Source organism: Lepisosteus platostomus, chromosome 9, assembly GCF_059453375.1.
Source record: "Lepisosteus platostomus isolate fLepPlt1 chromosome 9, fLepPlt1.hap1, whole genome shotgun sequence".
Taxonomy (NCBI): Eukaryota; Metazoa; Chordata; class Actinopteri; order Semionotiformes; family Lepisosteidae; genus Lepisosteus; species Lepisosteus platostomus.
The window spans coordinates 1580355-1605488 of NC_142619.1; the positions used below are offsets into that span (position 1 = coordinate 1580355).

General features: G+C 53.8%; 1 protein-coding gene across 5 annotated transcripts in view; it reads right to left on the minus strand.

Annotated features, from left to right (window-relative positions):
• Window positions 1-2617: 2617 nt before the first annotated feature.
• The window catches only part of ppfia3 (PTPRF interacting protein alpha 3), a 43316-nt gene continuing 20799 nt past the window's right edge, over window positions 2618-25134 (minus strand). For 3 of the 5 annotated variants that reach the window (XM_088646238.1, XM_088646237.1, XM_088646239.1), the window contains exons 15-31: window positions 24851-25016; window positions 23901-24094; window positions 22215-22446; window positions 21067-21206; window positions 19289-19440; window positions 18483-18576; window positions 18261-18342; window positions 17723-17923; window positions 16061-16123; window positions 15401-15427; window positions 13427-13602; window positions 11415-11512; window positions 10788-10963; window positions 9340-9408; window positions 8587-8749; window positions 8433-8506; window positions 2618-7851 (exon numbers count right to left, since the gene is read on the minus strand). In XM_088646238.1, coding sequence (XP_088502364.1) covers window positions 8451-8506; window positions 8587-8749; window positions 9340-9408; window positions 10788-10963; window positions 11415-11512; window positions 13427-13602; window positions 15401-15427; window positions 16061-16123; window positions 17723-17923; window positions 18261-18342; window positions 18483-18576; window positions 19289-19440; window positions 21067-21206; window positions 22215-22446; window positions 23901-24094; window positions 24851-25016 — 2089 coding nt within the window. In that variant the 3' untranslated portion in view covers window positions 2618-7851; window positions 8433-8450. The other 2 variants (XM_088646240.1, XM_088646241.1) reach the window with 2 other exon arrangements.

The following is a 25134-nucleotide window of genomic DNA, read 5'->3' on the forward strand; positions in this document are numbered from 1 at the left end:
TTCACAGTACTATAGTACTGCAGTGCTGTAGCTGTCTCAGTGTAACAGTACTGCAGTGCTGTAGCTGTCTCACAGTGTAACAGTACTACAGCTGATTCACAGTACTATAGTATTGCAGTGCTGTAGTTGTCTCACAGTGTAACAGTACTACAGCTGTCTCACAGTACTATAGTACTGCAGTGCTGTAGCTGTCTCACAGTATAACAGTACTACAGCTGATTCGCAGTACTATAGTACTGCAGTGCTGCAGCTGTCTCACAGTATTACAGTACTACAGCTGATTCACAGTACTATAGTCTTACAGTGCTGTAGGTGTCTCACAGTATAACAATACTGCAGTGTTGTAGCTGTCTCACAGTATTACAGTACTACAGCTGAATCACAGTACTATAGTCTTGCAGTGCTGTAGCTGTCTCACAGTATTACAGTACTACAGCTGATTCACAGTACTATAGTACTGCAGTGCTGTAGCTGTGTCACAGTTTAACTGTACTGCAGTGGTGTAGCTGTCGCACAGTATTACAGTACTATAGCTGATTCACAGTACTATAGTCTTGCAGTGCTGTATCTGTCTCAGTTTAACAGTACTGCAGTGCTGTAACTGTGTCACAGTATAACAGTACTGCAGCTGATTCACAGTACTATAGTACTGCAGTGCTGTAGTTGTCTCAGTATTACAGTACTACAGCTGATTCACAGTACTATAGTCTTGCAGTGGTGTAGCCATCTCACAGTATAACAGTACTGCAGTGCTGTAGCTGTCTCACAGTATGACAGTACTACAGCTGATTCACAGTACTATAGTACTGCAGTGCTGTAGCTGTCTCAGTGTAACAGTACTGCAGTGCTGTAGCTGTCTCACAGTGTAACAGTACTACAGCTGATTCACAGTACTATAGTATTGCAGTGCTGTAGTTGTCTCACAGTGTAACAGTACTACAGCTGTCTCACAGTACTATAGTACTGCAGTGCTGTAGCTGTCTCACAGTATAACAGTACTACAGCTGATTCGCAGTACTATAGTACTGCAGTGCTGCAGCTGTCGCACAGTATTACAGTACTACAGCTGATTCACAGTACTATAGTCTTGCACTGCTGTAGCTGTCTCACAGTATAACAGTACTGCAGTGCTGTAGCTGTGTCACAGTATAACAGTACTGCAGTGCTGTAGCTGTCTCAGTATTACAGTACTACAGCTGATTCACAGTACTATAGTCTTGCAGTGCTGTAGCTGTCTCACAGTATAACAGTACTGTAGTGCTGTAGCTGTCTCACAGCTACAGCTGAACTGCAGTAAGTAACAATCTGCTACACAAGATCATAGTACCTGAGACTGACCCTAGCCGCAGAGGGGGTTGGGAACCGGTGATCCTACAATGCTGACTGGCCTGCCTGCCTGTCAGTTCCGCGGCGGCCCCGCCTCCCTGCACCCCCACTTCCTGCTGCGCGGGTCAGCCTGTGCGGGTGACGTCAGGTCACCGCTAGTAACGCGTTTACTGCACCCGTTAGCGAGCGGCGATTTCAAACCGCGTTTATGCGTGGAGAATAAAAATCCCAGCCGGTCTTCCTCCCGTCGTGTGCCGGTGCCGTACTCGTGTCTGATGAGAGCCGGCCGGCGGGGGGTTTACTGTGGACTGAGACCCGCCACAGAGCTTGAAATACGGATGAACTTACCGCTGCGACCCCGTCAAAACCCCCAGACTCTGAGGAGCGCTGGGGCCGGAAGAGCGGACGTCCCGCCGTCGCCTGCATCCTGAAGGGGAAGGAAACGGAAGGAGCAGGCGCCGAACGGGGTTCTGGGCAGCGCACAGGTGTCGCCTCTGGCAACAGCGCCGCCCGGGCGCCTGTTTCCGGTTCCGCAAACCCCCACAGCGCACGGGTGTTTCCCATGGCAACAGCGCCCCGCCGGGCGCCTGTTTCCGGTTCCGCAAACCCCCACCCACAGCGTATGGGTGTCGCCCATGGCAACAGCGCCGCGCCGGGCGCCTGTTTCCGGTTCCGCAAACCCCCAGAGCGCACGGGTGTTTCCCATGGCAACAGCGCCCCGCTGGGCGCCTGTTTCCGGTCCTGCTCAAACCCGACGGAGCACTTCCGCCGTGGGCACCAAGAACTGGCAAAATCGGAGGAGTGTTGTCCCTGATTATTGCTGTTATTTTTATTAATTTGTCAATAATAATAATAAAAATAGTTCTTTAATATTTATACAATGTTATTTATTTGTGTATAATTGATTATAATAATAATGATCCCCACTGTCCAGCGTTTCTCAGTCTGTCAATGACACCCCTTTCGCACAGTTGGGGTCCTGGGTGCTGTCGCTCAGACTGACGGGCCTGCTTGAGACGTTTCGGGGCGCCCCTGTTGTCCAGGTGCGCGTGACCCCGAAGCCGGTCCGCCTCAGGCCTTCTTGGAGAGAGCCAGGACACATGTCCGGGCGCAGTCCGCTGGCGGCAGGAGCCCTCCTGCCCCAGGGGGGGTCGCCCCGGGCAGGGGCAGGGGCAGCAGGCACTCGAACCCGGCGCAGGCTGCCATCTCCCCTCCGGAGCCGCCCACACGCTCACACACACAGCTCACCTCCTCCCCACACCAGCACAGACACGTGGCCTTCATTCAGGAATATTTTTTTTGTTGTTTGTTTATTGTTTGTTTTTTTCTCCATAACACAATTATCTCAAAGTTTACTGGACAAGTTGTCGACGTACAAGTAGCATAGTTTTATTTATTGACCGAAACAAATCGAAAGAAAATAAATAAGAATTGGAAAAAATAAATTAAAAACACATCTTTTTGTCCTCTCATTAAAGTATTTACTGCTTGATAACTTTAATTTACTTATTTAATTAACATATGTAGCAGTTTTTATTTTCCATGTTGATCTTTTTTACAATGTTAGTCATGCATATTTACTAGGAAACCAACTTACAGCCCTGCACTCCCTCTGTCTCCTCTCTCTATAACACCCGCTGTGTCTCCCACAGCCCTGTCCTCTCTCTATAACACCCGCTGTGTCTCCCACAGCCCTGTCCTCTCTCTATAACACCCGCTGTGTCTCCCTCAGCCCTGTCCTCTCTCTCTCTATAACACCCGCTGTGTCTCCCTCAGCCCTGTCCTCTCTCTCTCTATAACACCCGCTGTGTCTCCCTCAGCCCTGTCCTCTCTCTATAACACCCGCTGTGTCTCCCTCAGCCCTGTCCTCTCTCTATAACACCCGCTGTGTCTCCCTCAGCCCTGTCCTCTTTCTGTAACACCCGCTGTGTCTCCCTCAGCCCTGTCCTCTCTCTCTCTGTAACACCCGCTGTATCTCCCTCAGCCCTGTCCTCTCTCTCTCTGTAACACCCGCTGTGTCTCCCTCAACCCTGTCCTCTCTCTCTCTCTGTTCCCTTTGGACACAGCAGGATGCACAGCAGAGATGGGCGAATGAGCAGACAGACAGACAGACAGATGGGTGTTGGTTAGATGGATCCGCATGAGAACAGGTGGTCACAGACAGACTTGACAGACTCGTTCGGGCAGACGAAGAGCTGGTCAGAGAGGAGGGAAGGGTTTTAAGAGGTATCGGTGAATTTGTACACAGAGCCATTTAAACCTCATCTTCAACTGCGCCAGATTCCCACCCCTCTCCGATATCCGTGTTTAGGCCACAACTTCTGCTCCACTCAACGTCTTATAGCTATACAGACTGTGGTGACTGTGGACTGAGACAACAATCATCCTCCCACTGACACTGACAGAGCAGTCTGAGACTCTCCAGGCTGGACTGGACTGACTGGATTAGTTCTTCACTGGGATTATAATCAGACTCCACTGACAGAGCAGTCTGAGACTCTCCAGGCTGGACTGGACTGACTGGTCTGGGAGCTGGATTAGTTCTGAACTGGGATTATAATCAGACTCCACTGACACTGACAGAGCAGTCTGAGACTCTCCAGGCTGGACTGGACTAGCTGGACTGAGCTCCAGGACCAGCTGGACACTCGGTGGCCCGTCTCCCTTCTGCGTTTGGCCCTGCTGATTGTCGAGGAGCCCCACATCGAAACCCACAAACACGTCCCGACAGAGGCGATCTGCTCTGGCCACCATCGCGTCGCGCCCTGGGCTCTCTCTCCTCCCAATCAAATCTACATGACACTCGCTCGCCGGCGCCCCCCTGCCCAACAACGGGAGCCCACGCGCCCCGCGGCACTGTACAGCGCTCACGCTGTCAGGATATAATCTTTAAGAAAAATAAATAAATGAATTCATGAGCTGGCCGATGAGTTGATTTTAAAAACACATTCACTATTATTCACTGCAGAAAATGTTGATTTATCACTCAACTTGTTAACTTCAAAGACCATCACATCCTCATATCAACACCCCCCCCCACCCCCCACCCCACCCCTTTTCTCTCTGTTGATTTTTCTGAAAGTAGCTACAACATAATCCACACAGAATGAACAGACTCACACCGACACTGACAGAGCAGTCTGAGACTCTCCAGGCTGGACTGGACTGACTGGACTGGGAGCTGGATTAGTTATGAACTGGGATTACAATCAGACTCCACTGACACTGACAGAGCAGTCTGAGACTCTCCAGGCTGGACTGGGCTGACTGGACTGGGAGCTGGATTAGTTATGAACTGGGATTACAATCAGACTCCACTGACACTGACAGAGCAGTCTGAGACTCTCCAGGCTGGACTGGGCTGACTGGACTGGGAGCTGGATTAGTTCTTCACTGGGAGTATAATCAGACTCCACTGACACTGACAGAGCAATCTGAGACTCTCCAGGCTGGACTGGACTGACTGGACTGGGAGCTGGATTAGTTATGAACTGGGATTATAATCAGACTCCACTGACACTGACAGAGCAGTCTGAGACTCTCCAGGCTGGACTGACTGGACTGGGATCTGGATTAGTTATGAACTGGGATTATAATCAGACTCCACTGACACTGACAGAGCAGTCTGAGACTCTCCAGGCTGGACTGGACTGACTGGACTGGGAGCTGGATTAGTTATGAACTGGGATTACAATCAGACTCCACTGACACTGACAGAGCAGTCTGAGACTCTCCAGGCTGGACTGGGCTGACTGGACTGGGAGCTGGATTAGTTCTTCACTGGGAGTATAATCAGACTCCACTGACACTGACAGAGCAATCTGAGACTCTCCAGGCTGGACTGGACTCACTGGACTGGGAGATGGATTAGTTATGAACTGGGATTCTAATCCGACTCCACTGACACTGACAGAGCAGTCTGAGACTCTCCAGGCTGGACTGGACTGACTGGACTGGGAGCTGGATTAGTTATGAACTGGGATTCTAATCCGACTCCACTGACACTGACAGAGCAGTCTGAGACTCTCCAGGCTGGACTGGACTGACTGGACTGGGAGCTGGATTAGTTATTAATTGAGTCCATAATCGGATTCCTATTGACAGAGCAGTGTCGCCCTCTTCAGCCTCTCCTGGATTTAGCTTGTCATTACGATTTCTACAATGAGCTAAATGCCAGTGTCCAGTACTCATTCCCATAATTCTCTGCTTTTCACTCAGAACGTATTTCACAAGTGCCTCGGCACCACAGAAAAAGTCCTCTACCCTTTGTGGCAAACATCTCGACCTCAGCAGCATGGATGGGTGCAGCATGGATGACAGTCTGAAATATCCGCCTCGCTGACATCGCTCAGCTCAACACATTTTCATGGCTCCAGAGACGCAGACCTCATCAACATGGCGTCTCGCTGGCCTCGGTCCAGCATGCACCGGAACTGCTGACCTCATCAACATGGCGTCTCGCTGGCATCAGGTCCAGCATGCAGCGGAACTGCTGACCTCATCAACATGGCGTCTCGCTGGCCTCGATCCAGCATGCAGCGGAACTGCTGACCTCATCAACATGGCGTCTCGCTGGCCTCGGTCCGGCATGCAGCGGAACTGCTGACCTCATCAACATGGCGTCTCGCTGGCCTCGGTCCGGCATGCAGCGGAACTGCTGACCTCATCAGCGTGGCCCATCTCTGTGCTGCTCACGCCACCTTCCCAGTCACACTGACCAGGCCTGTTTCCAGCACGTCCTCTTCCTTGACCCGCGTGGACAGAAGCCAGTATTAATTTAATGCTACAGAACTGGCCCCCCGACACCCCAGAGGACAGTTCGACCACATCCTCTCTGTTTGCGTTCTTCTCCTGAGACGCTGAGCTGGAGTTTAACAGCGGCCAGTCTGGGGGCTCACTGTCCCCCTCCCCCCCTGCTGTGCACTTCCATCAGGACTCGCCCCCAGCTCCTTTCCAGGCCCCGGAGAGAGCCTGTGGCTCCCGCGCACACCAGCCACTGCAACACAGACAGGAGGCAACAGACAGGAGACACGCGACCCACAAACAGGAGACACACGGCCCAAAGACAGGAGACAACAGACAGGAGCCACGCGGCCCACAGACAGGAGACACACGGCCCAAAGACAGGAGACACACGGCCCAAAGACAGGGGATAATAGGAGACACACGGCCCACAGACAGGGGATAATAGGAGCCACACGGCCCACAGACAGGGGATAATAGGAGACACACGGCCCACAGACAGGAGACAACAGACAGGAGCCACATGGCCCACAGACAGGAGCCACGCGACCCACAGACAGGGGATAGTAGGAGACACATGGCCCACAGACAGGGGATAATAGGAGACACACGACCCACAGACAGGAGCCACACGGCCCAAAGACAGGGGATAATAGGAGACACACGGCCCACAGACAGGGGACAATAGGAGACACACGACCCACAGACAGGAGCCACACGGCCCACAGACAGGAGCCACGCAACCCACAGACAGGAGACACATGGCCCACAGACAGGAGACAACAGACAGGAGCCATGTGACCCACAGACAGGAGACACGCGACCCACAGACAGGAGACACGCGACCCACAGACAGGAGACAATAGACAGGAGACACGCGACCCACAGACAGGAGCCACGCGACCCACAGACAGGAGACAATAGACAGGAGCCACACGGCCCACAGACAGGAGACACGCGACCCACAGACAGGAGACACATGGCCAACAGACAGGAGACAACAGACAGGAGCCACGCGACCCACAGACAGGAGACACGCGACCCAAAGACAGGAGACAATAGGAGACACACGACCCACAGACAGGAGCCACGCGACCCACAGACAGGAGCCCCGCGACCCCAAGGACAGGAGCCACACGACCCAGAGACAGGAGACACATGGCCAACAGACAGGAGACAACAGACAGGAGCCTTGTGACCCACAGACAGGAGCCACATGGCCAACAGACAGGAGACAACAGACAGGAGCCACGCGACCCACAGACAGGAGACACGCGACCCACAGACAGGAGACACATGGCCAACAGACAGGAGACACATGGCCAACAGACAGGAGACAACAGACAGGAGCCACACGACCCACAGACAGGAGACACGCGACCCACAGACAGGAGACACACGGCCCACAGACAGGAGACACACGGCCCACAGACGGGAGACACATGGCCCACAGACAGGAGACAACAGACAGGAGACACACGGCCCACAGACAGGAGACACACGGCCCACAGACAGGAGCCACACGACCCACAGACAGGAGACACGCGGCCCACAGACGGGAGGCACGCGGCCCACAGGGGGAGCCCCTTGCAGCTGTCCCTGTTGACGAGCAGCAGGCTCAAGTCCTCTGGGTCCTCCAGGGTCTGCCACTCCCCTCTCCTCCCCTCTCCTCTCCTCTCCTCTCGCTCCCTCTCTCTTCTTTATTGCCACAAAGTCAGAGTTTTTTTTTCCCCAGTTTGAAATGAACGAAAAACAAAATCCGGACAGAAAACAACGTTGACCCTGAGGAGAAGAGAGAAGCAAAAACCGCGCGTCAGACCCCCCGGTGGCACAGGGATGAGGACGGTACTGACAGTGAATAGGAGCAGAAAGAGTGGTTTCTCAGAGGGCTCTACAGTAAGGACACAAGGACAGGACGGGAGGAGACAGCAGGACCACACAGCTCCAGTAAGGTCTGCCCCAGTGTGGGAAAACGAGGGGGTAGAAACAGAACCGGCTCAGGTGTTGAGTCTGGGTCTAAAGGAGTTTAGAGAAGGCAAATCTCTGACATTCTTGGGGAGAGAGAGCTCTGGGGCGCAGCAGGAGAGTGAACCTTCACCCCCGGAGTGAATACGGGCTCAGGGGACAGACAGAATGAGACAAACCGAGGTGTCTGGTGCTGTACAGGACAAAATGGCTTCTTAATAAAGCTAAAATCTGCTCCAGCATTACGCGATGACAGTGTTCTTATAAACTGGACTGGACAAGTTTTTCATCTTGAGGGTTTCTTCGGGGGGCTGGGTAGGCTCGGGGCCTGCGCCGCTCATCGCTGAGCTCCGGGCACTGCTCCAGGGTTTCAGGGCGTGGCGGGGCGACAGGCTCACCTCTCAGATGTGCGTCTCTCAGCAAGAGTATGTCCTCACTGACCCTGATTCTCCCCGAGACGATGATGAGTTCACTGTGACGGACAGAAGAGAGTCAATCCAGGCACACCGCATAGTATATCAATACTGTGAAGAGACAGACAGGAAGTCTCACCCTCACTCTGCACTTTCCTTAAGGTCACACTGGGCGTCGAGATGGCCGATGCTCGGAAGTTGGCGGGCAGCGTTTCAGAGGAGTCGGAGGTCACGCCGCGAAGTTCCTTCTCCCTGAACATCCTCTTCCAGGAGGGAGATCGAGTGAAGGTTTTAGTGCCATCCTAAAGACGAGAAAGAGATTATTACAGCACAGACCCACGGACTCATAGTCTGGGTAAAACTGTACATTTACACTAAAAATATAGACCCTAGAGACACACCTCACACACAGAGAGATTAATACAGACCCTAATATAGACCCTAGAGACACACCTCACACACACAGATTAATACAGACCCTAATATAGACCCTAGAGACACACCTCACACACACAGATTAATACAGACCCTAATATAGACCCTAGAGGCACACCTCACACATACAGATTAATACAGACCCTAATATAGACCCTAGAGACACACCTCACACACACAGATTAATACAGACCCTAATATAGACCCTAGAGACACACCTCACACACACAGATTAATACAGACCCTAATATAGACCCTAGAGACACACCTCACATACACAGATTAATACAGACCCTAATATAGACCCTAGAGACACACCTCACACACAGAGATTAATACAGACCCTAATATAGACCCTAGAGACACACCTCACACACACACAGATTAATACAGACCCTCATAGAGACCCTAGTGACACCGTTCACACTGAGAGATTAAGACAGCCAGTCAGACAAACCTCATCTTGTCTTCGCTCTGTTCCCATGGAAATCAGGGCATTATACTCTTTCTCCAGGAGCTGCCTGGCCTGAGGGAGAGGATGACAGAGGGGGGTATTGGGAGGGGAAGAGAGAGAGGGGTGAGGAAGAGAATGGTAGAGAGGGGGTGACATAAGAAACCTGGAATAATTAATACCTGCTAGTGAAGTTAATCTATCACAGATCGATTGTGATTCTGTTTTTCCTTAGCCTCCATCTCTTCCCCCAATTTCTCTGCCTCTCTGCGTCTTTCACTGTCTCCCCCTCTTCCTTTTCCTCTCTCTCTCTCGGGGCCTGGTGGGCCACCAGGCAAGTGGAGAACAGGAAACTACAACTCCCATGGTGCACAGGGACACAGGGCAGTCCAGGGTTGTAGTCCAAGGTGCAGACAGAGATAGGCTGTCCCTCACACAGACTCATTGCATCTGCCTGACACTGCACTGAAGAAAATGCTTGGAGTTTCTTTCTAATACACTTTCAAGTAGGCTGCTTAAGGAGGGACTAAACCACACACATTGGGGGTGTGTTCTGGGTGTGTTTTGGGTGTGCTGGGGCTGTATTGGGGGTGTGTTCTGGGTGTGTTTTGGGTGTGCTGGGGCTGTATTGGGGGTGTGTTCTGGGTGTGTTTTGGGTGTGTTGGGGCTGTATTGGGGGTGTGTTCTGGGTGTGTATTGGGTGTGCTGGGGCTGTATTGGGGGTGTGTTCTGGGTGTGTTTTGGGTGTGTTGGGGCTGTATTGGGGGTGTGTTCTGGGTGTGTATTGGGTGTGTTGGGGCTGTATTGGAGGTGTGTTCTGGTGTGTATTGGGTGTGTTGGGGCTGTATTGGGGGTGTGTTCTGGGTGTGTATCGGGTGTGTTGGGGCTGTATTGGAGGTGTGTTCTGGTGTGTATTGGGTGTGTTGGGGCTGTATTGGGGGTGTGTTCTGGGTGTGTATTGGGTGTGTTGGGGCTGTATTGGGGGGGTGTTCTGGGTGTGTTCTGGTTGTGTTTTGGGTGTGCTGGGGCTGTATTGGGGGTGTGTTCTGGTGTGTTTTGGGTGTGCTGGGGCTGTATTGGAGGTGTGTTCTTGCTGTGTTTTGGGTGTGCTGGGGCTGTATTGGAGGTGTGTTCTTGCTGTGTTTTGGGTGTGCTGGGGCTGTATTGGAGGTGTGTTCTGGTGTGTATTGGGTGTGTTGGGGCTGTATTGGGGGGGTGTTCTGGGTGTGTTCTGGGTGTGTAGTGGGTGTGCTGGGGCTGTATTGGGGGTGTGTTCTGGTGTGTTTTGGGTGTGCTGGGGCTGTATTGGAGGTGTGTTCTTGCTGTGTTTTGGGTGTGCTGGGGCTGTATTGGAGGTGTGTTCTTGCTGTGTTTTGGGTGTGCTGGGGCTGTATTGGGGGTGTGTTCTGGGTGTGTTTTGAGCTTGTTGGGGTGTTTGCAGTCTCGTAGCTCACCTGTGTGTTCTGGGTGGGGATCTGCAGCAGCAGGGCGAGGTCGTTGTAGTTGAAGGTGTCGTCCAGGGCCAGCAGGGCCCCGTGAACCCCACTCTCCTGCAGATTGTCTGCAAACTCCTTCAGCCCCACCCCCTGGACCCAGCACATCACTCTCTCATTGGACCAGACCATCACATCTGAGACACAGAGAGAGAGGGGTTAATACAGGCACTGACTGGACACTGCAGCACATTAACACTGCACTGAGAGAGAGAGGGGTTATTACAGACACTGACTGGACACTACAGCACATTAACACTCCACTGAGAGAGAGAGGGATTAATACAGACACACAGACTGGACACTCCAGTACATTAACACTGCACTGAGAGAGAGGGGTTAATACACACACACTGACTGGACACTCCAATACATTAACACTGCACTGAGAGAGAGAGAGAGGGGTTAATACAGACACACTGACTGGACACTCCAGTACATTAACACTGCACTGAGAGAGAGAGGGGTTAATACACACACACTGACTGGACACTCCAGTACATCAACACTGCACTGAGAGAGAGAGAGACTGAAGACAGGAATAAAAGGGGTTATCACTGTGCACAGGCGCACGGCATGACCTCTGACCTTTGTTGTGGTGTTGGCTCTCTTCCCTGCGTCTCTCCAGCTCCTTCCTGTCGTAGTTGAGCCTCTTCAGGCACATGATGCCGTAGTGCAGACTGACCCTGAGAGAGAAGGGAGGTTTATCATGAGCATTCCCACAATCCCGAGCGCACGGCACAGCTCCGGACCGTGTCCAGCCGGACGCCCCGATACTCCACCCCCCCCCCAAACAACGCCACCGCTGCCGCGGGGCACAGTGTCCACCCTGCTCGTCCACGCCCAGTGACCGTGACACAACTCGTTCACACCTGGGGTTCAGAGAGCTCGACTCCCTCCTGCCCAGAGCAAGATGGGCTCCTGACCCACTGAGCAGAGAGAGAGACAGTCTGTCTGTCTTCTCTCACCTGTGGAAGAGAGAGAGACAGACAGACAGGGATTCCCACCTGTGGAAGAGAGACAGACAGACATACAGGGATGCTCACCTGTGGAAGAGAGAGACAGACAGACAGACAGACAGACAGGGACGCACACCTGTGGAAGAGAGACAGACAGACAGACAGGGATGCTCACCTGTGGAAGAGAGACAGACAGACAGACAGACAGGGATGCTCACTTGTGGAAGAGAGAGAGAGACAGACAGACAGAGACACTCACCTGTGGAAGAGAGAGTGACAGACAGACAGACAGACAGGGACGCTCACCTGTGGAAAAGAGATTGAGAGACAGACAGGGATGCTCACCTGTGGAAGAGAGAGACAGACAGGGACGCTCACCTGTGGAAGAGAGAGAGACAGACAGACAGGGATTCCCACCTGTGGAAGAGAGACAGACAGACATACAGGGATGCTCACCTGTGGAAGAGAGAGAGACAGACAGACAGACAGGGATGCTCACCTGTGGAAGAGAGACAGACAGACAGACATACAGGGACGCTCACCTGTGGAAGAGAGACAGACAGACAGACAGGGACGCTCACCTGTGGAAGAGAGAGAGACATACAGGGACGCTCACCTGTGGAAGAGAGAGAGAGACATACAGGGACGCTCACCTGTGGAAGAGAGAGACAGACAGACAGGGACGCTCACCTGTGGAAGAGAGAGAGACATACAGGGACGCTCACCTGTGGAAGAGAGAGAGAGACATACAGGGACGCTCACCTGTGGAAGAGAGAGACAGACAGACAGGGACGCTCACCTGTGGAAGAGAGAGAGAGACAGACTGGGACGCTCACCTGTGGAAGAGAGAGAGAGAGAGACAGGCAGGGACGATCACCTGTGGAAGAGAGAGACAGACAGACATACAGGGACGCTCACCTGTGGAAGAGAGAGAGACATACAGGGACGCTCACCTGTGGAAGAGAGAGACAGAAAGACAGGGACGCTCACCTGTGGAAGAGAGAGAGAGAGAGACAGACTGGGACGCTCACCTGTGGAAGAGAGAGAGAGAGACAGACAGGGACGATCACCTGTGGAAGAGAGAGACAGACAGACATACAGGTACGCTCACCTGTGGAAGAGAGACAGACAGACAGACAGGGATGCTCACCTGTGGAAGAGAGAGAGACAGACAGACAGACATACATACAGGGATGCTCACCTGTGGAAAAGAGATTGAGAGACAGACAGGGACGCTCACCTGTGGAAGAGAGAGAGAGACAGACAGGGACGCTCACCTGTGGAAGAGAGAGAGACAGACAGACAGAGGGACGCTCACCTGTGGAAAAGAGAGAGAGAGACAGACTGGGACGCTCACCTGTAGAAGAGAGAGAGACATACAGGGAGGCTCACCTGTGGAAGAGATTGAGAGACAGACAGGGACGTTCACCTGTGAAAGAGAGAGAGACAGACAGGGACGCTCACCTGTGGAAGAGAGAGAGAGAGACAGACTGGGACGCTCACCTGTGGAAGAGAGAGAGACCGACAGGGACGCTCACCTGTGGAAGAGAGAGAGACCGACAGGGACGCTCACCTGTGGAAGAGAGAGAGACCGACAGGGACGCTCACCTGTGGAAGAGAGAGACAGACAGGGACGCTCACCTGTGGAAGCTGTCCACCATCTTCAGCTGGCCCCGGAGCTCCTTCTTGGTCAGGTGGTCCAGCATGCGGGCGTCCACGAGGGACTCCATGAAGTAGCTGCGGTACTGTGGCAGGCCCAGGCTGGGCAGCCACTCGTTCCCCACCCACTCGTGGTTCATGTCCCCGTAGGCCAGGATCTGGGGCAGAGACAGTCAGACTGCACTTCCTGCTCGGTCTCTAGGGGGTGCTCACAGCGCGCCCTCTCCTCCCCTCTCCTCCCTCCTCTGCAGAAGGCCTGGTTTCTCGCCCGGTCGGGTTTAACCCTTCCAGCAAGCGTGGCCTGCCGTGTATTGAGTGGTTGCCTGGTCCCAGGGTCTCACCCAGCTGTGTCTGGAGACGACATGGCTGGGCAGCTTGTTCCCCACCCCCGCCACCCTCTGTGTGCAGTAATACCTCCTGTCCTGGCTGGAGGAGCTCATCCAGCTGTGTCTGGAGACGACAGGGCTGGGCAGCATGTTCCCCACCCCCGCCACCCTCTGTGTACAGTAATACCTCCTGTCCTGGCTGGAGGAGCTCACCCAGCTGTGTCTGGAGACGACAGGGCTGGGCAGCTTGTTCCCCACCCCCACCACCCTCTGTGTACAAAAATACCTCCTGTCCTGGCTGGAGGAGCTCATCCAGCTGTGTCTGGAGACGACAGGGCTGGGCAGCATGTTCCCCACCCCCGCCACCCTCTGTGTACAGTAATACCTCCTGTCCTGGCTGGAGGAGCTCACCCAGCTGTGTCTGGAGACGACAGGGCTGGGCAGCTTGTTCCCCACCCCCACCACCCTCTGTGTAAATGTAAAGAAGTATCTCCTGTTCTCGTTTTTAACTGCCCTTCCTCACAGTTTCCACGTGTGTCCTCTGGCTGGTGTTTCACTCGTCGTTCTGAACTCTCTTTGAAACTGCGACCTTTGCCCCCAAGCTGAAATTACCACAAAACTGGTAACCGGTTGCATGTCTGTGTGCATTTCTGTGTTCCTGTGTTCTGTATGTATGTTCCTGCAGTGTGTCTGCGTGTTCCTGCAGTGTGTCTGCGTGTTCCTGCAGTGTGTCTGCGTGTTCTTGCAGTGTGTCTGCGTGTTCCTGTAGTGTCTGCGTGTTCCTGCAGGGTGTCTGTGTGTTCCTGCAGGGTGTCTGTGTGTTCCTGCAGTGTGTCTGCGTGTTCCTGCAGTCTGTCTGCGTGTGCCTGCAGTGTGTCTGTGTGTGCCTGCAGTCTGTCTGCGTGTGCCTGCAGTGTGTCTGCGTGTTCCTGCAGTGTATCTGCGTGTTCCTGCATTCGTCTGCGTGTTCCTGCAGTGTGTCTGCGTGTTCCTGCAGTCTGTCTGCGTGTGCCTGCAGTGTGTCTGCGTGTTCCTGCAGTGTGTCTGCGTGTTCCTGCAGTGTATCTGCGTGTTCCTGCAGTCTGTCTGTGTGTGCCTGCAGTGTGTCTGCGTGTTCCTGCAGTGTGTCTGTGTGTTCCTGCAGTGTGTCTGCGTGTTCCTGCAGGGTGTCTGTGTGTTCCTGCATGGTGTCTGTGTGTTCCTGCAGTGTGTCTGCGTGTTCCTGCAGTGTGTCTGCGTGTTCCTGCAGTCTGTCTGCGTGTGCCTGCAGTGTGTCTGTGTGTGCCTGCAGTCTGTCTGCGTGTGCCTGCAGTGTGTCTGCGTGTTCCTGCAGTGTATCTGCGTGTTCCTGCATTCGTCTGCGTGTTCCTGCAGTGTGTCTGCGTGTTCCTGCAGTGTGTCTGCGTGTGCCTGCAGTGTGTCTGCGTGTTCCTGCAGTGTGTCTGCGTGTTCCTGCAGTGTATCTGCGTGTTCCTGCAGTCTGTCTGCGTGTGCCTGCAGTGTGTCTGCGTGTTCCTGCAGTGTGTCTGTGTGTTCCTGCAGTGTGTCTGCGTGTTCCTGCAGTGTGTCTGTGTGTTCCTGCAGTGTGTCTGTGTGTGCCTGCAGGCAGGTAAGGAAAATTCAGTGTTACCTGATCCCAGCTGATCTCTTTCACTTCCTTTGAAGCAGAGAGGAGGAGAGAAGAGAGAGAGACAGAGAGGGGCAGGGAGGGCAGTTAGACAATTAATGGAGGGAGAGACGAGGGAGGAGGGAGAGAGGGAGGAATATCATGTTAGTAAAGGAAATTAGTTGGAAAAAGTTTACGTTTAGGAACAGGAATCTGGGAGCTCAGTAATACTCTAATGACACAACACAGAATCCCTCAGTGTTGAGCACCACACACAGCAGGACAGTGACACACAGAGGAGTGGACAATAGGAATGGAGGACACAGAAAATGAAGCTTATTTACTTGGAGCAATAATGTTTGAAAACTCTGCTTCTTGCCTTAAGAAACATACAGTACAGTATATAACATTACTATACTGTACTTTTATTATTAATATTACATTAATATGTACTATTACATATTATTACAGCCACTATGTCTAACAGTAGTATTTGACTGTACTGGGACTGTAGCTCCTACTGTAACAGACTGTTCTACTGTACTGGGACTGGAGCTCCTACTGTAACAGACTGTTCTACTGTACTGGGACTGGAGCTCCTATTGTAACAGACTGTTCTACTGCACTGGGACTGTAGCTCCTATTGTAACAGACTGGTCTACTGTACTGGGTCTGGTCTCTTACCGGTTTTGTGGCCGCGGTGAGAGACTCCATCTCAGCGTGAGTCATCCAGACGTTGCTGGTGGACTGGTTACAGACAGAGAAAGCAAAAGCCAGGTGAGTTTTGCGGGGATTCGAAGAAGACGAAGACAGAACACAATCAGAGTGCAGCTGTGGTGCTGTGGCTCCCTCTCCTGGCTGCGGTTCACAATCGTTTGTCGCACTTAACCAGGAAGAAACAGAAAACACTGAGCAGCGATGAGCCGCACAGCAGAGGAGGCTGGTCTTTCAGACGCGCGCTCTGGTCTCCTCTTCATCCAGCTCCAGGGGCAAGTGAGCCAGAGCCTGTCCCAGCATGCAGCAGGCGCCAGGCAGGACACATCCTGGGTGACACGCCAGTCCATCACAGGACACACACACACACACATCTACAGACACATTCACACACTCACAGCCAGAGAAACACTCACACTCTCACACACCCACAGCCATAGAAACACTCACACACACACACACTCACAGCCATAGAAACACTCACACAGACACACTCACAGCCATAGAAACACACACACACATTCACACACACACTCACAGCCATAGAAACACACACACACATTCACACACACACTCACAGCCATAGAAACACACACACACATTCACACACACACTCACAGCCATAGAAACACACACTCACATTCACACACACACTCACAGCCATAGAAACACACACACACATTCACACACACACTCACAGCCATAGAAACACACACACACATTCACACACACACTCACAGCCATAGAAACACTCACACACATTCACACACACACTCACAGCCATAGAAACACACACACACATTCACACACACACACTCACGGCCATAGAAACACACACACACATTCACACACACACTCACAGCCATAGAAACACTCACACACATTCACACACACACTCACGGCCATAGAAACACACACACATTCACACACACACTCACAGCCATAGAAACACTCACACACATTCACACACACACTCACAGCCATAGAAACACACACACACACACATTCACACACACACTCACAGCCATAGAAACACTCACACACACACTCACAGCCATAGAAACACTCTCACACACACACACATTCACACACACACTCACAGCCATAGAAACACTCACACACATTCACACACACACACAGCCATAGAAACACGCACACACACACATTCACACACACACTCACAGCCATAGAAACACTCACACACATTCACACACACACTCACAGCCATAGAAACACACACACACATTCACACACTCACAGCTATAGAAACACTCACACACATTCACACACACACACAGCCATAGAAACACTCACACACATTCACACACTCACAGCTATAGAAACACTCACACACATTCACACACACACACAGCCATAGAAACACTCACACACATTCACACACTCACAGCTATAGAAACACTCACACACAGACACACTCACACCAGGGCCAGTTTTCCCAGAATGCAGTGAACCCCCAGCATGTCCCTGGGCTGTGGGCGGACACCGGAGACACCCGGAGACACCCGGAGACACCCACACGAACTCAGGGAGAACACGCAGACTCCACCCAGACAGCGCCCCGGAATCGAACCCAGGGCCCCAGTGGCGCGAGGCAGCGATGCCCAGACTCACCGAGCGCGTGCTGGCCGGCGCCGAGGGGCTGGTCAGGGACACCATCTCCTGGATGGCCAGGCGCAGCTTCAGCCGGTGCAGGGGGTTGCTGATCCCGATCTCCCGCTGGATCTCCGTGTCCGACAGGTTGGCCATGATGGCCCCACTCTTCACATTGGCACGGCAGGCGGCCACGTACCAGGCAGGCATCCCGACCCAGAGCTGAGAGAGAGAGAGAAGGGTTAATACACACACACTGGACACTCCAGTACATGAACACTGCACTGAGAGAGAGAGGAGTTAATACACACACACTGACTGGACACTCCAGTACATGAACACTGCACTGAGAGAGAGGGGTTCATACAGACACACTGACTGGACACTCCAGTACATGAACACTGCACTGAGAGAGAGAGGGGTTAATAGAGACACACTGACTGGACACTCCAGTACACTAACACTGTACTGAGAGAGAGTGGGGTTACTACAGACACACTGACTGGACACTCCAGTACATTAACACTGCACTGAGAGAGGGAGGAGTAGGGAACTGTACCTCTAGCCAGGACACCACAGTTGGTCCATCCCATGATGCAAATGGTAACCCCTGGCGACAGGCCTCTTCCAAAAGCTCGTGTCTGCGGGTGTAGACAGTGTGTCAGGTTTTCGTTTCCAGTAAGTAAACATTTTCCAGCCAGCTAACACTCCCATTACTGCTCAGAGGGACAGACAGAGGCAGAGGGAGGGACAGACATGATCACAGAGAGCAGAGTCTCACTTTTTCTTGCTCCGTCGGTCCTTCTCTACTGGTCCAGCCAGCTTGGTGAGTCCCAGAGGGTCAGCTGAGCCCAGGTCATCTGAAGGCGTGGAGGCTGAGAGAGAGAGGGGTTAATACACACACACTGACTGGACACTCCAGTACATGAACACTGCACTGAGAGAGAGAGGGGTTAATACAGACACACTGACTGGACACTCCAGTACATGAACACTGCACTGAGAGAGAGAGGGGTTCATACAGACACACTGACTGGACACTCCAGTACATTAACACTGCACTGAGAGAGAGAGGGGTTCATACAGACACACTGACTGGACACTCCAGTACATTAACACTGCACTGAGAGAGAGAGGGGTTAATACAGACACACTGACTGGACACTCCAGTACATGAACACTGCACTGAGAGAGAGAGGGGTTCATACAGACACACTGACTGGACACTCCAGTACATGAACACTGCACTGAGAGAGAGAGGGGTTCATACAGTCACACTGACTGGACACTCCAGTACATTAACACTGCACTGAGAGAGAGAGGGGTTAATACAGACACACTGACTGGACACTCCAGTACATGAACACTGCACTGAGAGAGAGAGGGGTTAATACAGACACACTGGCTGGACACTCCAGTACATTAACACTGCACTGAGAGAGGGAGGAGTAGGAAACTGTACCACAATCACAGCTGGTATTATCTACCTCTTTTATCTCTTTTGTTCTGGCTGTTTCTTAGAAAACCCTGACCTTGTAGCGCAGACTAACTGAGCCCCTCCCCACTCCTCTCCGATTGGCTGCTTACCCAGGGAGGCGGACTCCCGGCCGGGTTGGCCCAATCGGCCCTTCTCCTTCTTGCCGAAGAGCCGGCCAATGGAGGACTTGATGCTCTTCTTCTTGCTGGACTTGTGCAGGGAGTCCTGGCTGCTGTTGGTGCTGCTGCCATCGGCTGAGAGACTAGGGCAGAGAGGAGAGGAATGGGGCAGGTCGCCGGAGAGAGGGGAGACACGCGTAGGACACTCTACAGGACTGTGTCCCTCTGGCTCCTGCAAAAACTCCCTGCAGGTAAATGGTTCAGTGGTCTGATAATTGGTCGAGTGATGATGGATTAATTGGTCTGGTAATTGGTTAGTCTGTATTTGACTGATTGGTCTGGTAATCGGTTAGTCGGTATTCGACTGATTGGTCTGGTAATTGGTTAGTCGGTATGCGGCTGATTTGTCTGGTAATTGGTTAATTGGCATTTGGGCAATTGGTCTGGTAATCGATTAAGTGATTGGTTAATTGGTGGAGTAATTGGGTAATTGATAATTGGTTAATTGATGTTGGCCTGGGGTCGTGAAGGGCTGTACCAAAGCCCTGTGGCTGTAGCAGAGCAGGACGAAGGGTGCACCCCAACATCCTCTTCCTCTCTCATAGCTGGCCGCACAAGCAGGGAAGTGTTCCTCAGAGTGCGCAGTGGTTACAGTACAGAACGGTAGTCACATCCCAAGCAAGAGAAGAACACGAGGGCGGTCAGAAAGGCCGTCTGGCCCAACCAAACCGCTTGCTAGTCCGGGTATCGGCTTCAACAACAGGGCTGGGCAGCCTGTTCCCCACCCCCGCCACCCTCTGTGTACAGTAGAGCCTCCTGTCCTGACTGGAGGAGCTCACCCAGCTGTGTCTGGAGAGAAGCCAGGGTATCGGCTTCAACCACAGGGCTGGGCGGCTTGTTCCCCACCCCCACCACCCTCTGTGTACAGAAGAGCCTCCTGTCCTGACTGGAGGAGCTCACCCAGCTGTGTCTGGAGAGAAGCCAGGGTATCGGCTTCAACAGCAGGGCTGGGCAGCTTGTTCCCCACCCCCGCCATCCTCTGTGTACAGAGGAGCCTCCTATGTTGAATGGAGGAGCTCACCCAGCTGTGTCTGGAGAGAAGCCAGGGTATCGGCTTCAACCACAGGGCTGGGCAGCTTGTTCCCCACCCCCACCCCTCTCTGTGTACAGAAGAGCCTCCTGTCCTGACTGGAGGAGCTCACCCAGCTGTGTCTGGAGAGAAGCCAGGGTATCGGCTTCAACCACAGGGCTGGGCAGCTTGTTCCCCACCCCCACCCCTCTCTGTGTACAGAAGAGCCTCCTGTCCTGACTGGAGGAGCTCACCCAGCTGTGTCTGGAGAGAAGCCAGGGTATCGGCTTCAACCACAGGGCTGGGCAGCTTGTTCCCCACCCCCACCACCCTCTGTGTACAGTGGTGCCTCCTGCTCTCCTTTTTACATGTACTTTCACATGGGTTCCACCGGCTTGTGTCTCAGTGTTGAAGGAGTCAGCCTGCTGAGGATTTTGGATACTTCGAAGGAGGCCTGGACGGAGCCTGTCTCCCTGCACCAGCCCTGACGTCCTGCTGTCCACTGTCTCACCCTGCCTCCTCCGATGCTCCGGCACCGGCCAGGGGCCTCCTCACGTTGTCCTCGAACATGACAGAGACCGGGACGGGGGAGACGAGGGGCCGAGAGCCTGACAGAGGAAGAGGCAGGGGGAGGGGGGTGGGGACAGGGAGACACCGAGCGTTCTCGTTGGTGGGCCCGCCCGCCCGTCACGGCTCCTACCTGCGGAAGTCCCGCACGTCCTCCAGCCCCGCCCCCGGGTGGGTGTGTGTCATCCTGTCCAATCGCACGGGCCGGGGCGTGGGGGGCGGGGTCGGGTCCAGCAGGGCGAGGGACCTGTCGTCCTCCTTGGACGTGCTGTTCTGGAGAAGGACAGCACATGGTCTCGTCCACAGACTGAGGAGACTGAGGGACACTGAGGGACACAGCGGGACAGTGGGAGACTCTGAGGGACACTGATGGACAGCGAGAGACTCTGAGGGAAACTGAGGGACAGTGGGGGACACTGCGGGACACTGAGGACACTGCAGGACAGTAAGGGACTCTGAGGGACACTGATGGACTGTGAGAGACTCTGAGGGAAACTGAGGGACAGTGGGGGTCACTGATGGACACTGAGGGACACTGAGGACAGTGAGAGACTCTGAGGGTCACTGAGGGACAGTGGGGGACACTGAGGGACACTGAGGACAGTGAGAGACACTGAGGGACAGTGGGGGTCACTGAGGGGCAGTGGGGGACAGTGAGAGACTCTGAGGGTCACTGAGGGACAGTGGGGGACACTGCGGGACACTGAGGACACTGCAGGACAGTAAGGGACTCTGAGGGACACTGAGGACAGTGAGAGACACTGAGGGACAGTGGGGGTCACTGAGGGACAGTGGGGGACAGTGAGAGACTCTGAGGGTCACTGAGGGACAGTGGGGGTCACTGAGGACACTGAGGGACTCTGAGGGACAGTGAGGGACAGTGGGGGACACTGAGGACACTGAGGGACACTGAGTGGGGGACAGTGAGGGACACTGAGGACAGTGAGAGACTCAAAGGAAACTGAGGGTCACTGAGGGACACTGAGGACAGTGAGGAAAGTGAGAGACACTGAGGGACACTGAGGGACATTGAGGACAGTGAGAGACACTGAGGGACATTGAGGACAGTGAGGACATTGAAGAAAGTGAGAGACACTGAGGGACACTGAGGGACATTGAGGACAGTGAGGACAGTGAGAGACACTGAGGGACAATAAGGGACACTGCTCCTGGTAGGAGTATCTTATTAACACTCAGAACATCACTGTCCACTGGAAACGGTTCCTGGCCAGATCTTCCGGCCGGATCTGGCCGGTTCTGACCGCCGGGCTGGGTTCCTACCTGCCTGTCGGCCTCGCGGGCGGGCGAGTGCGTCAGCCGGGGCGTGGAGTGGCCCGAGCTGGGCGGAGACGGGCTGGCCAGCGTGGAGGAGGTCAGGGAGGGGGGGATGAAGCCGCGGCCCCCCCCCAGGGAGGAGGGGGGGGGAGGGGGGCCTTCCAGGGCCACGCTGCTGACCCGGCTCTCGATCTCCTCAGCCCGCAGCTCCGTGGTCTCCTTCTCCTCCTGGATCAGCCTGAGAGAGAGAGAGAGAGAGAGAGAGGGGTTAATACAGACACACTGACTGGACACTCCAGTACATGAACACTGCACTGAGAGAGAGAGGGGTTCATACACACACACTGACTGGACACTCCAGTACATGAACACTGCACTGAGAGAGAGAGAGGGGTTCATACAGACACACTGACTGGACACTCCAGTACATTAACACTACACTGAGAGAGAGAGGGGTTCATACAGACACACTGACTGGACACTCCAGTACATTAACACTGCACTGAGAGAGAGAGGGGTTCATACACACACACTGACTGGACACTCCAGTACATGAACACTGCACTGAGAGAGAGAGGGGTTAATACAGACACACTGACTGGACACTCCAGTACATTAACACTGCACTGAGAGAGAGAGGGGTTCATACAGACACACTGACTGGACACTCCAGTACATGAACACTGCACTGAGAGAGAGAGGGGTTCATACACACACACTGACTGGACACTCCAGTACATGAACACTGCACTGAGAGAGAGAGGGGTTAATACAGACACACTGACTGGACACTCCAGTACATTAACACTGCACTGAGAGAGAGAGGGGTTCATACAGACACACTGACTGGACACTCCAGTACATTAACACTGCACTGAGAGAGAGAGGGGTTCATACAGACACACTGACTGGACACTCCAGTACATTAACACTGCACTGAGAGAGAGAGGGGTTAATACACACACACTGACTGGACACTCCAGTACATGAACACTGCACTGAGAGAGAGAGGGGTTAATACAGACACACTGACTGGACACTCCAGTACATGAACACTGCACTGAGAGAGAGAGGGGTTCATACAGACACACTGACTGGACACTCCAGTACATTAACACTGCACTGAGAGAGAGAGGGGTTCATACAGACACACTGACTGGACACTCCAGTACATTAACACTGCACTGAGAGAGAGAGGGGTTAATACACACACACTGACTGGACACTCCAGTACATGAACACTGCACTGAGAGAGAGAGGGGTTAATACAGACACACTGACTGGACACTCCAGTACATTAACACTGCACTGAGAGAGAGAGGGGTTAATACAGACACACTGACTGGACACTCCAGTACATTAACACTGCACTGAGAGAGAGAGGGGTTCATACAGACACACTGACTGGACACTCCAGTACATTAACACTGCACTGAGAGAGAGGGGTTAATACACACACACTGACTGGACACTCCAGTACATTAACACTGCACTGAGAGAGAGAGGGGTTCATACAGACACACTGACTGGACACTCCAGTACACTAACACTGCACTGAGAGAGAGGGGGGTTAATACAGACACACTGACTGGACACTCCAGTACATGAACACTGCACTGAGAGAGAGGGGGGTTAATACTGGACACTCCAGTAGGGGTCACTGTTAGTGTACTGTGTTAGTGTAAAACTCACTTGATCTCCTTGTTGATGGCTTCCAGCTGCTCCTGCAGCATGATGGCCAGAGTCTGGACGTCGGTCTGTCCACTGGGCGACAGCAGATCCGACCCGAACAGAGTCTCTCGCTCATCTTCCTCGTCCGAGCACCCCCCCTCCACGCCCCCCTCGAACCCGGGAGCCAGCAGACCACTGCTTTCCCACTCTGTATACTGAGAGGGAATCAGAAAAGAGACACACTGACTGACCCTGCAGGACCGGGACTGGACACCCCTGTCCTAGAGCCAGGACCCTGCCTGGAGGCTCTGATTGGCTCATGAAGGAGTGAAGACCCGCAGACACACTGACTGACCCTGCAGGAGCAGGACTGGACACCCCTGTCCTGGAGCCAGGACCCTGAACACTGGAGGCTCTGATTGGCTCATGAAGGAGTGAAGACCCACAGACACACTGACTGACCCTGCAGGAGCAGGACTGGACACCCCTGTCCTAGAGCCAGGACCCTGCCTGGAGGCTCCGATTGGCTCATGAAGGAGTGAAGACCAGCAGACACACTGACTGACCCTGCAGGACCAGGACTGGACACCCCTGTCCTAGAGCCAGGACCCTGCCTGGAGGCTCTGATTGGCTCATGAAGGAGAGAAGACCAGCGGACACACTGACTGACCCTGCAGGAGCAGGACTGGACACCCCTGTCCTAGAGCCAGGACCCTGCCTGGAGGCTCTGATTGGCTCATGAAGGAGTGAAGACCCACAGACACACTGACTGACCCTGCAGGAGCAGGACTGGACACCCCTGTCCTAGAGCCAGGACCCTGCCTTATTTCACTAACTGGCCCCCAGAGATATGTGGGCACCCCCTGTGGGGGCTCAGGGACTTGGAGTCTGGAACAAGGGTGGGCGTCCCACACAGGGCTGTCGGGGGGTGGCCCCTGACACCAAGACAGGCACCTCGCCGGACGCCTCACCTTGGCGGGCGGCTCCTCCCGGGCAGGACCCCAGCGACCTCGCGGCGCCCTCCTGACCACGGCCCCCGAGGCGTTGCCGTAGTGATCGAGGTGGGAGGTGGAGCCGGCGGGGAGAGACCCGCCCCCCTGGGAGTACCGGAGCTCCAGCGCGCTGCCAGGCAGGGACCTGAGAGAGGAGGCACACAGAGAGAGTCGGCTTGGTTTCACGTTCACTTCATCTCTCACCTTGAATTGAACTGAAATTGAATTGAGAGAGAGGTGTGATCTACCTGCACACCTGCAGA